We start from the raw sequence: 12,239 nt of genomic DNA on the forward strand, positions 1-12,239 counted from the left end.
CACAACAGTGGTGGCAGCCTGGAAGTTCTGTTTCTTTGTAATTTCTCCATCCCTTTGTACACAGGGATCCCCTCCTCCACAGCTCCTGGCTTTTATCTAAAATTGGGGTACAATTTCCAGATGTTTTCTCTATTGCCATCTGTTGGTGAAAATAGGTATAGCTCCATGGCCATAAAATTATATTCTGGCTACCACATTATTTTGTGAACTTTAGTCCATCAAGTGATGTAAACTATAATAGTCCTGCTGTGGTTTACAAAAAAGTTATGGGAGAGATTTGGAATTTTTAAAGGGAAATGGATTCAAGGCAAACAGTAGGTTTTGTTACATTACACAAGCTGGTGACTATTACAGAGTTATATAATAAAGTACAATACCTCCCATAACTCAGACTGGGCAGATCTTAACTACTGTGGCTTCTAGTGGGATTACTACATGAAACATTGGTTTCTATGCAGAGCTGCACCAGATTTTGCACTCTTCAGTTTTAGTAGATCAACCCCTTTATCTCTATTGAGTGAGCCGACTCATACAATTAAGCTGGCCATACACAAAATTACGCCCCTGTTGGCACCACTCACACTTGACGGATGATCATCCATTTACATCAGTTTTTCCATAGCGATGCATTGATGTCCGTTTTTCATCCATTAATGGATGGATGAAAAACGGACAAACGGACAGCATGTGTGAAACGGGCCTTCGTTTTGTAAAAGAAAAGCTGTAGCCTTAGCATCCCTATTTGAAAATGTTTTAATGTAGACAATAATACAGAAGATGCTTGTTATTTGACATCAAGGGCTGTGCAGGACTTGAGAATAAATGAGCCAGTCGCATTAAAATCGGGGGGAGAAGTTTTGGAAAGTTATGTCCATAGAGCAGTGCTGCCAGTTTGTTGATTTGCCCCTGTGCCACTTACAGCTCAGTTGTTTGTATTTTAGGAAGCTGGCAGCAGCTGAGAGACAAAACAATATGCAAATTTCAGTTCCTAAAGCAATCTGTTTTTATTCCAGAGAGGAATGCAAATGACAGGACAAGTAAACACTTATGCAGCGACAAATAATGAAATGTATTAATGCATCTCCAGCGTGAACACCTCCCTTATCCCATGCTCCGTACTGCTGAAGCGCAGGGATGTTTGCATATTCACATTTAAACAAATTCCCTATCCAGGTTTATATTAGTGCAGCCAATTTCAGGATATACAAAGCTCAGTTTTCACGCTAAACAATTGAACTTGCCAAATGGAAAAAAATCACCAAAAACATCAGATGGCGTTGGGGCGCTCCAGCCTTGCAGCCTTGGAAACATTCATGTGGACGGTGCAGCATGATTATTTGCCCCTGGTCTTCTCTTGGGGTCACAATAGCAAAAGAATACAAACTACTGGGACTACAGTTTCTCACATGAAGAACCATAATTTGTTCCTAGACCCAGACCTTGTCCTTAGAACAGAGATTCTTAAAACGGAACTAAACTGTATTTAAGAACCACAAACTGAAAACGCTATTTCATTTTTAATATTCAAAGCAAACTCCCCCATCCATAATGTCTCCATGCTTTGTTTTGTTGATAAATCTGTTTTTAAACCTCCCCCCCAGCATTTCTAGTCGTGGCCATATTGAGAAGGGATAGATAATTCATGTAGTATTTACTGCCTGGAATCCATCTGCCCTTAGCTTAGGCTTGCAGGCAGGAGGGTGTGCTTAGGTGAGAAACCCCTCCTCTCCTCCAAATAAAAGGAAAAGTCTCCTGGGATGTATAACATCATTTTGACCTAGACCAGAAACCGAGCAACTGAAGAAATGTAAAAAAAAAAAAACGTTTAAAAGAAGTAAATATAATATACCTTCCTATCTATTTACTAATGCTAGCAGCATAATGCCTGGTAAACATGGTTAGACATTCCGAACACAAAATCAGTCGTATTTTACTTTGTCCGAAACTGGTGTTGCATACACAAGCGCGGACAAAGTTGTCAGAAAATCCGATTGTTCAGAACGAGGTGACATTCATTGCATATGACGGGACTACGTTGATGCTAGTAGCCAATAGCTTTGGTCTCGTAATTTGATCTGAGCATGCGTGGCACTTTGTCCGCCTGAATTCCCTACAAACGATCAGAAAAAGTCCGATCAGATTTTTTTCCGATAGAGCCCACACATGATCGGATTTTCCGACAATATAATCCGATTGGACCCTTTCCGTTGGAATTTCTGACCGAGTGTACAGGGTATGAAGGTTACACATCGTTAATGCTGATTGAGAGAGTTTAGTTCTGCTTGAACCTTTATGAAGTAACCAACACCCCAATGTAATATGTCCCTATGTCCCTTCACTGATCTGTCCAAAATCATCATCACCACCAGTCTAAAAGTAGAACTACAGGCAAACCTTTTTATTTTAATTTCTGATAGAATAAGCGAGGGTTCTAACCCCGGTAAGGTATATTTTTGCCCTTGTCGCAATGGAAAGATTTCCCTTCACGTCTGTCCCATAGCCAAACAAGAAGTGAGAGGAAACTCCTGCAAATGAACCACTTCAGCTCATTTCAGGCCATTCAGTTCAGGCCATTTTTTGCGATACGACACTGCGTTGTTTTAACTTACAATTACATGCGATGTTGTACCCAAATAAAATTTATGTGCTTTTTTTTCCCAAAAATAGAGCTTTCTTTTGGTGGTATTTGATCACTTGTGTTTTTTATTTTTTGCACTAGAAACAAAGAATGACCGACAATTGTGAATATTTTTTACTTTCTGCTCTAAAACATATCCAATAAAAAATGTAAAAAAAATCTAATTTCTTGATCAGTTTAGGCGAGCGTGTATTCTGCGAAATGTTTTTGTTAAAAAAAAAATCTCAATAATCGCATATATTGATTGGTTTGCGCAAAAGTTATAGCTTCTACAAAATAGGGGATTTTTTTATTTCGTGTTTTTTTTTTTTTTTTTTTTTTTTACTAGTAATGGTGTCGATCAGTGACTTGCCAGAACTGCAATATTGCGGCGGGCAAATCAGACACTAAATAAAACTTTTGACACTTTTTGGGAACTAATTACAATGATCAGTGCTAAAAAAAAAATGCACTATCACTATACTAATGACACTGGCAAGGAAGAGGTTAACATCGGTGGTGACCAAAGGTGAAAATGTGTGCCTTGGGAGTCTTTACTCATGCCCCGTACACGCGGTCAGATTTTCCGACGGGAGATGTTCGATCTGAGCTTGTTGTCGGAAATTCCGACTGTGTGTAGGCTCCATCGGACAGTTCTGTCGCACAAAATTTGAGATTTGGATCTCAAATTTTCCAACAACAAAATCCGTTGTCGGAAACTCTGATCGTGTGTACACAATTCTGACGCACAAAGTTCCACACATGCTCGGAATCAAGTAGAAGAGCCACTCGGCTATTAAACTTCAATTTTCTCAGCTCGTCGTACGTCACCGTGTTCTTGACGTTGGGAATTTCCGACAACATTGTGTGACCGTGTGTATGCAAGACAAGTTTGAGCCAACATCCATCGGAAAAAAATCCCACAAATTTTGTTGTCGGAATGTGTGATCGCGTGTACTCGGCATTACTGTGGGGGAAGTGCTTTTACTACTTGAAGAGATGCCTTCTTCGCAGGATTCATGTCTTCTGTACTCACGGAATGACAGTCTGCCTTGTTTACATGGGCAGACTGTCATTCTGTCAGAGTACCGAATGATCGGCGGGTCCCAGCGGACATCGGATCAGCTCCCGCTGTGTAAAAACAAGCCCGGAAGTGCAGAATTATATATGTGATTCTGCACAGAGCAGCCGCCCTGTAACAGTAAATGTGCTATGGGGCTGTTGGAAAGAGGTTAAGAGAATCCCTTGGGGACCCCCAGGTCACCAGAACTAGCATCCCCATTGGAAGATTTCCCCTCTATTACTTTTCCGGGGACAACCCAAAGTGGAATGGATACCCCTGGTTAGGAATCCTGATCTAGAGACACAAAATTAGCTGGAAAGAATGAGGATCAAGGTTTTCTTTAGGTTGAGAAAATGCTAATCCTAAATGCTATGCTGATTAATCTGACACCTCAACAGTTATTATTCATACTCCGTAAACTAAATCATTGTAGTACAAAATACTATTTATTTTTTATTTTTATTTCAGCCAGTGCACTGTAAAGCGTTTTGTTAACCCAACATTTCACAACATTTTTCAGCTCTAATTTTCTGTGAAATGTAATATGGCTACATGGAGTTGTTCTGTACATAGGTGGTATACAGAATGCCTCCTAGAAATGTCATTGAGAGATTGAATGATTGCAGATTACAGATCGCCATTGGAGGGGACATCTATAGTATATGTACAGGGGAATGTATTACAATGTTGTATACAGTATATACTAATCTCACATATCTATATGTTCTCTATTCCAGATAAGCGGAGCAGACATCTTGGAGCGGATGGCGTTTATTTAGATGACATCACCTGCATGGATCCTGAACTTGCTCAACTGTATTTCCCAAAAAGGTACTTAACCTTCCTTTTCCTTATACTTTTCATTTTCAACCTCAGTGAAACACACAGATAACACACACGGGAATTGTTTTGCATGTGAAAACATTTGTAAAGTAATTGCCAGGCTGTGATACACACGAGATGTACTCTAAGCCCTTGTACACATGGTCGGAGAATCTGTCGGAATGAGTCTTATCGGACCGTGTCGTCAGATAATCCGACTGTGTGTGGTATGCATCGGACTGATTCCGTCCGAATGTTGGAAATATTTCCCGACCAACTGGGCCGGACGGACCTAATCCGATCATGTGTAGAGCATTTTCATCGGACCAAGTGCCACGCATGCTCAGATCAAATTCCTACATCAAAGCGAACGAAATTACGTCATCACGTTCTGAAAGATCGGATTTTTCACCAACTTGGCCCGACCGTGTGTATGCAACAGTTTCGGACACAATCCGTCAGACTAAATCCGACGGGCAAAATCCGACGGATTTGGTTGGCAAAATCTCCGACCTGTGTACGTGGGCTTAGGCTTCACAGACTTGGTGCCACTGCCCCGCCTCCTGCCTGCTCTTTGGACATGTGACACTCGCCTGAATCTATTAGTGCTGCTTATTACCTCCTTATTTCAACAATCTATGTACCGTGTATACACTTTAAACCTGATATCTGGGTTCTGGCTGTTACAGTAAAGCCATACACATGGGCCGAATGTCAGGAGACATCTGGCGTTTCAATAAAAAACGTCCGACATTCAGCTTGTGTGTATGTCAGCCATTCTGACAGCCAGTCCAAATTGCTGTCTTGTGTCAGACGAGCATTTTAGAAAACCAGCAGCCAACCGGCTCCCGATCAGCCAATGGTTGAGCGTGCTGACCGGAGTGTTCTGGTAGAGGGGGGGTCCCCCTGTCAGAACACAACAGCTCAGCAGGGGAGATCGCTGTACTAACCTTGGACTGTTAGTACAACGACTCCGACTTTGTCCATTTTTGTTTTTTTGGTTTCAGGAATCTGCCTGTGCACAGGGTGGAAAAAAAAATTAAATCTGACAGATTCCTCCATTCACTTCAGTTTGCCACCCAATATCATATCAGATTCAGGAAACACACTGTCAGTGAACCTGCAACATGCTTTTTGAATTTTGGCTACAGAGAACACAGATTAGGCAAATATTTTTCTGACTGTAGCTTTTTGGAGAGTGTTACGAGCTCACTGATTGGTTTCACTTGTTACCTCCAACTGTTTCCTAAGGAACCTTGCCTATTATGCTGGTACTAGGTTTTGGCATCAAAGGATTTATGGTCTAGAGATGAGTTTTATAATGCTGTTTTAACATATTTAAAGTGGTTGTGAGGTGAAGTGATACACAGAGGTGAAATAAGTCCGCCAACTCAAGTTGTACCCGTTTATTTGCAGTCTTTTCTTCTTTACATCCATTCAGAGTTCAGAATTTATAAAGCTTGTCTGAAAGTTCAGAAAAAGGGTGTGGAGAGCTGAAGTTACTCTCTGCAGAGTACAGTGAGGAGAGCTCTGAGTGCTGATTGGAGGGAACACTCTCCTTTACTGGTTGTCAATCAGCGGGAGTTCCCTCCACTGTCACCTTTTTTCTCTTGGTGTCAGGAATACTTGTCAGAAGTGATTCATGCTGATGGCAGAGGAAAGAAGCAGCAGGCAGAAATAATGAGACAAGTACACTTATATCTAGGCTCCAATAAAGCAATGACATTATCGCAGCTTTACTGAGATGATGTGATTTCCTTTTCTGTTGTGACATTGCTGTGAATGCACATGATCATCTTATTTTTAGGTGACCTGTACTGGTAAGGTTACCTTTTGAAAATACTGCACAGGCACATAAGTACACAAAAGGCTCTAGCGTAGCAACAATCGGAGGGTAGTGGAAATTGCTGGTCAGGGCTGTGCAGAACGTATTCTTGTCCCCTAAGTCTCCTATTATTCTGGGCTGTATTAGTAGTTTTATTATTTCATTTGCTGTAACAGGTTGTTTTTTTATTTTTTATTTGTATCTTTTCAGTGGTGACCCGCCTGCACCAGGGAAAATCGCAGCAGAAAATGGTGTCCGTTCCGCCAACCAGTCACCGCAGTCTGTGGGAAGCTCTGGGGTGGACAGCGGGGTAGAAAGCATCTCTGATGGGATCCGAGATCTGCCTTCTATTGCTATATCATTATGTGGTGGCCTCAATGACAACAAAGAACTGACAAAAGGTATGTTTTCAGAGCTTATGAGCTCTAAGCAAATATGTAAATCATCCTTACTTTCTGAAATACAGCAAAAAAAAAGAAAGAAGTATGTGTATATATATATGTGTGTGTGTGTGTGTGTGTGTGTATATATATATGTATATATATGTATATATGTGTATGTACAGTATATATATGTATATATATATACATATATATAAAATACATTTTTGTTTTTTATTAACCACTTTGAGACCAGGCCTCTTTTTTAGATGTGGTGTTTACAAGTTAAAAACCGTTTTTGTTTTTTTTTTACTAGAAAATTACTTAGAACCCCCACACATTATACATTTTTCTCTAACATCCTAGAGAATAAAATGGCGGTCATTGCAATACTTTCTGTCACACCGTATTTGCGCAGCGGTCTTACAAGCGCACTTTAAAAAAAAAAAATACACTTTGTATCTATTAAAAAATAAGACAACAGTAAAGTGAGCCCAATTTTTTTTTATATTGTGAAAGATAATGTTGCGCCGAGTAAACTGATACCCAACTTGTCACCCTTCAAAATTGCGCCCGCTCGTGGAATGGCGGCAAACTTTTACCCTTAAAAATCTCCATAGGTGACATTTAAAAAATTCTACCGGTTACATGTTTTGCGTTACAGAGGAGGTCTAGGGCTAGAATTATTGCTCTCGCTCTACCCATTGTGGCGATACCTCACATGTGTGGTTTTAACACCATTTTCATATGCGGGCGCTACTCACATATGCGTTTGCTTCTGCATGTTAGCTTGACGGGGCGCGTTTAAAATTTTTATTTATTTTTTCTTATTTATTTTGCCTTTTATTTTTTATTTTTACGCTGTTTTAAAAAAAAAAATGGTATTGCTTTTATTCCTATTGTAAGGAATGTAAACATCCCTTGTAATAGAAAAAAAAAAGCATGACAAGACCTCTTAAATATGAGATCTGAGGTCAAAAAGACCTCAGATCTCATAGTTGTACTTAAATGCAAAGAAAAAAAAAAAATGTTGTCATTTTGAAAAAATGACAACAAACAATTTGCCTTTTAAGATGTATGGGCGGAAGTGACATTTTGACATTGCTTCCTCCCTGCTATGGTATGGAGATGGGTGGGGGACATCTTCCCTTCACTCGTCTGCATACCTAGCAAGGAGACAGACGCGTTTGCCTCCGCCGCTGCTGATGGCCTCCGGTAAGTGGCAGAGGGCACCGGATCACAGCGGGAGGGGGGGCCCTCTCCCACCACCGATAAAAGTGATCTTGCGGCGAATCCGCCGCAGAGACCACTTTTATCTTGTAGTCGGCCGAACATGGGGATACTGGGGTTATGGCAGCTAGCTGCTGCCATAACAACGATGTCCGTCCCCAAAGTTGGGTTGTACATTGGCGTGCGGCAGTCGGCAAGTGGTTAATATATCTATATACCTTTGTGGGTCTGCAGTTCAATGTTAATACAGTCAATTAACAAGTAGGCACAGATAATGTGAAAACAGAAAGAATTGTTTCAGCAATTGCAACTTTGATCAGGCTGTGAAGCTGGCAACACACTATACAATCTGATTGTACAATATCTTTTAGATCTACTATCAGCTATGTAGTGAAAGGGACATGTCTGATTTGATTCAAAATAAATAACTTGTATAGATTACTCCTTATAATAGTTTTAGTAACTCTAAAGGAGATAGTATAGAAATTGTACAATCAGATTGTATAGTGTATGACCAGCATAACGGGAGGAAGCCATGCTACAATGTCCACTCACTGCTAAGCAACATTGTGTTTATATGTTTTGAATTTTTTGGGTATCCAGATAATAGTGAGTGCAACTGATCTTTAGCACTTATTGGATTTTTTTTTTGGGCACTTTTAGTGCAGTTCTTTGGTATTTTTGTTAAAGCGGTTCTTAAGTCCGGTTTAACCCCTTTGTGCTGGCGCCTTCTGGCCCTTTACTGGATTTCAGATGCTGGGAGGTGGAGCGGGGCTGGGCTTATGATCATGTGACCGCCATGATTGGCTGTCACGGCAGTCACATGATTCCGTTAGCCGCCAGTAACTGTTGGGAGCACACAAGGCGTGCGCTTTCAGCACAGGTGTGTGCAAATTGATGTGCAAATATGCGGCCTATCGGTGCCAAGGCGTACCCTCGAGAGGCCACATATTTGCATACTGTCTGCGTTTAAGGCAGTAGTGTATTTAGGTTTTGTGCTGCCCTAGGCCTGACTAAACACGTGACCCCCTCATTTAAATATGACCCACCCTTCTTGTGAAGGCCACACCTCTTGCTGTTTAAGACCCACCCTGAAATTTTCGAGTGGGGTTCTGAGAGCTTGGGGGGGATGGATTCCCTTAATTTGCATAGATTTCCTCTCACTTCCTGTTTGGCTATGGGGCAGGAAGTGAAGGGAAATCTCTGCAATGGGACAGGGATGGTAAAAAATAAACTGACAGGGGCCATAACCCTCCCTTACTCTATCCAAAATGAAAAAAGAAGTGTTGCCTATAGTTCTACTTTAAGCACAAATTTCTGATAATTTTATGGAGAGGACTAAGAAGATATAACCATGGTGCAGCAGAAACCATATAGCACAGTGAGGAAGGTTTGTGGTCCAGGATGATAGGACAGTCAAAATTAGAAGCATTGTACCCCCCCCCCCCCCCACAGTTGCGGAATGTCGGCCGCCCGCATACTGGAAGCAGTGAGCCCGCTTTATGGGGGAGTTAGACTAATTTGCCTGTCAGCCCAGTCCGCCCAATAAGATTGGCACTACACTAACAGTGTAGCACAAGCCGGCGTGGACTGTTTCCGTGCTGCCCCCCTGCAAAGTGCTGCCTTAGGCTTGGGCCTTGTCGGCCTAGGCCAGGATACAGCGTTGGTCTAAGCCCTTGTACACACGGTCAGATATTCAGACGGAAAATGTCCGATCAGACTGTGTTGTCGGATAATCTGACTGTGTGTGTGGGCTCCATCGGACTGTTTCCGTCTGAATATCCGACGGACAAAGTTTTAGAGCTGGGCTATAAAACTTTCCGACAACATGATCCGATCGGACTTTGTCCGATTGTGTGTAGAGAATTCCGATCGGACAAAGTGCCACGCATGCTCAAATTCCTAGACCAAAGCTATTGGCTACTAGCCTGAACGTAGTCCCCTCATAACGAAATAACGTCATCCCATTAATTACGATCAGATTTTCCGACAACTTTGTCCGACCGTGTGTATGCAACACAAGTTTCGGACAAAATCTGTCAGACAAAATCCGACGGATTTTGTTGTCGGAATGTCCGACCGTGTGTACAAGGGCTAAGAGTTAAAAAAGAAAAATACAAATACTGTAGCTGCTGACTTTTAATATTGGGATACTTGCCTGTCTAGGGATCCAGTGCAGTGCTCCCCCAGGCTAGTTCTTCGCCGGTCTTCAGGTTCCCGGCGCTGGCTTGTTTAGTGTGGGAAGCCGGCTGTGACTCCTTGTGGCTTCACATCTGGCTTTCCCCTGTGCATGCGTGAGCCTCTCTGCACTGTAAGTGGTCCTGCAGTCTCCAGGGACCTGTTATGTGTCCCAGAAAGTTGCGGTTTGGGGGATGGATGCGTCTTCTGGTGGAAATGGGAGCAGGTATCTGACAAAAATAGGTGCCCCCCCCCCCCCCCCCCCAAAGTAAAAAAGTTCCAAAAAAAGGACATTAAGCGGAACCTCCCCTTTGGTGTGAAGTTCTTTTGAAGGTCCCCTGTGCCACTTTTGTAGTCCCCTATAGATGACTTGCATTTAGTGGTTCCATTGGCAGGTCCAGGCTAGTTTCTGGTGAGCAGAGCAGGATCCAGCCTGGTGTTTCTGACATTAGAAGCCTGTTCCCATCTCTTTGTTTTCCATCTTGATGTTTTTCATAAATGTGTGACTAAAATATTTATAGCACATTGTTCTACAATCTTGCAGTGTACTTTGTGAATTTCATTAAAACTTCCTCTAGTGCCAGCGGCTTGTATGCCATCTGTTTGTGTTCAGTATGTCTGTTCCAATAAAAGACTTCACACTGCAACACAGAAGTACTACTGTATGGAGATCTTGCTGGAGGTGACTTCTACACGAGAGCCATACTATTGTGGCTGTCTACAAAATGTTGCCATCTATAGACTTTAGTAGTCATGAGGATAATGATCTGATATATATATATATATATATAGTGTGTGTGTATGTGTGTGTATATATATATATATATATATATATATATATATATATATATATATATATATATATATATATAATATTGTGTGTGTGTGTGTGTATATGTGTATATATATATATATATATATATATATATATATATATATATATATATATAAATTGGAGATGCAATCTCAGTTTAAGTTGAATCCCTTTACTTCAATCTTCATGCATGTAAAAGTTACAAGCGACTGCACAGTTTCGGATAGCACGTCATTCATCAAGCTGCATGTGATGAAGGAAATGCATCATTAATCTTCTGCTTTGTGTCTTTGACAAAATCCACTGTAATTTTTTTCATTTATTTTTAATCAAAAATAAATTTGTGTGTTCCTCTTCAAATGCAGCCTACTAAAAAGGCTTACATGATGTGCGACATACAGTATCTCACAAAAGTGAGTACACCCCTCACATTTTTGTAAATATTTTATTCTATCTTTTCATGTGACAACACTGAAGAAATGACACTTTGCTACAATGTAAAGTAGTGAGTGTACGCGGCTAAGGCGTTTGACTCGGTGGAGTGGGAATATTTGTGGGAATGCCTTAGACGATTTGGGTTTGGGCCTAACTTTATAAAATGGGTCAGAATTTTATATTTTTCTCCGGAGGCGCGCGTGGCGGTGAACGGTTGGCTGTCTGAGCCCCTACCCCTAAGGCAGGGGACTAGACAGGGATGCCCGCTGTCCCCGATTCTATATGCCCTGGCGGTGGAGCCACTGGCTATTTCCCTCAGATCCAATACCCACATTAGAGGCCTTAGGGTGGGATCCATAGTAGAAACCGTGAGCATGTACGCAGACGACATGCTCCTATATCTTGAAGATGAGGGGCCCTCTTTACGGGCCGCTCTTTGTACCATCGAGGAATTTGGTAAGCACTCGGGCCTCAATATTAACTGGGCAAAGTCACAAATTCTTCCCATTGACATGTCTCCGCCAGCACTTGACGCAGCCTCCCTCCCACTGCGAAGAGTGTCTTCCATTCCATTTGGGACTCCAGATTACTAGGGAACCCCTTGACTATCTATTTCATAATATTGAACCTCTGATTATCTACTTAAAATGCAAAACTCAATCCTGGGCAAGGCTCCCCCTTGGCGTAATGGGAAGGATAAACTTAGTTAAAATGATTCTGCTACCCAAGTTCCTATACAAATTCTGGCATGCATCTATTCTTATCCCCCTTAAATATTTTAAAACCATAGATACTATCCTTAACTCATTCATCTGGGGCTCTGGACGACACAAATTGGCTTGGAATACGCTTAAGAATCCTACCAACCTGGGGGG

General features: G+C 41.6%; 1 protein-coding gene across 6 annotated transcripts in view; it reads left to right on the plus strand.

Moving 5' to 3' along the window:
* LPIN1 (lipin 1) overlaps positions 1-12,239 on the plus strand; it is a 270,004-nt gene that overhangs the window by 184,193 nt on the left and 73,572 nt on the right. For all 6 annotated transcript variants that reach the window (XM_077488801.1, XM_077488806.1, XM_077488803.1 and 3 more), the window contains exons 8-9: positions 4,418-4,511; positions 6,538-6,728. In XM_077488801.1, coding sequence (XP_077344927.1) covers positions 4,418-4,511; positions 6,538-6,728 — 285 coding nt within the window. The remainder of the gene's footprint in view (positions 1-4,417; positions 4,512-6,537; positions 6,729-12,239) is intronic.

The sequence above is a fragment of the Lithobates pipiens genome, unplaced genomic scaffold (assembly GCF_037356315.1).
Source record: "Lithobates pipiens isolate NorthernLeopardFrog02 unplaced genomic scaffold, aLitPip1_a1.2 Scaffold_18, whole genome shotgun sequence".
Classification (NCBI taxonomy): domain Eukaryota; kingdom Metazoa; phylum Chordata; class Amphibia; order Anura; family Ranidae; genus Lithobates; species Lithobates pipiens.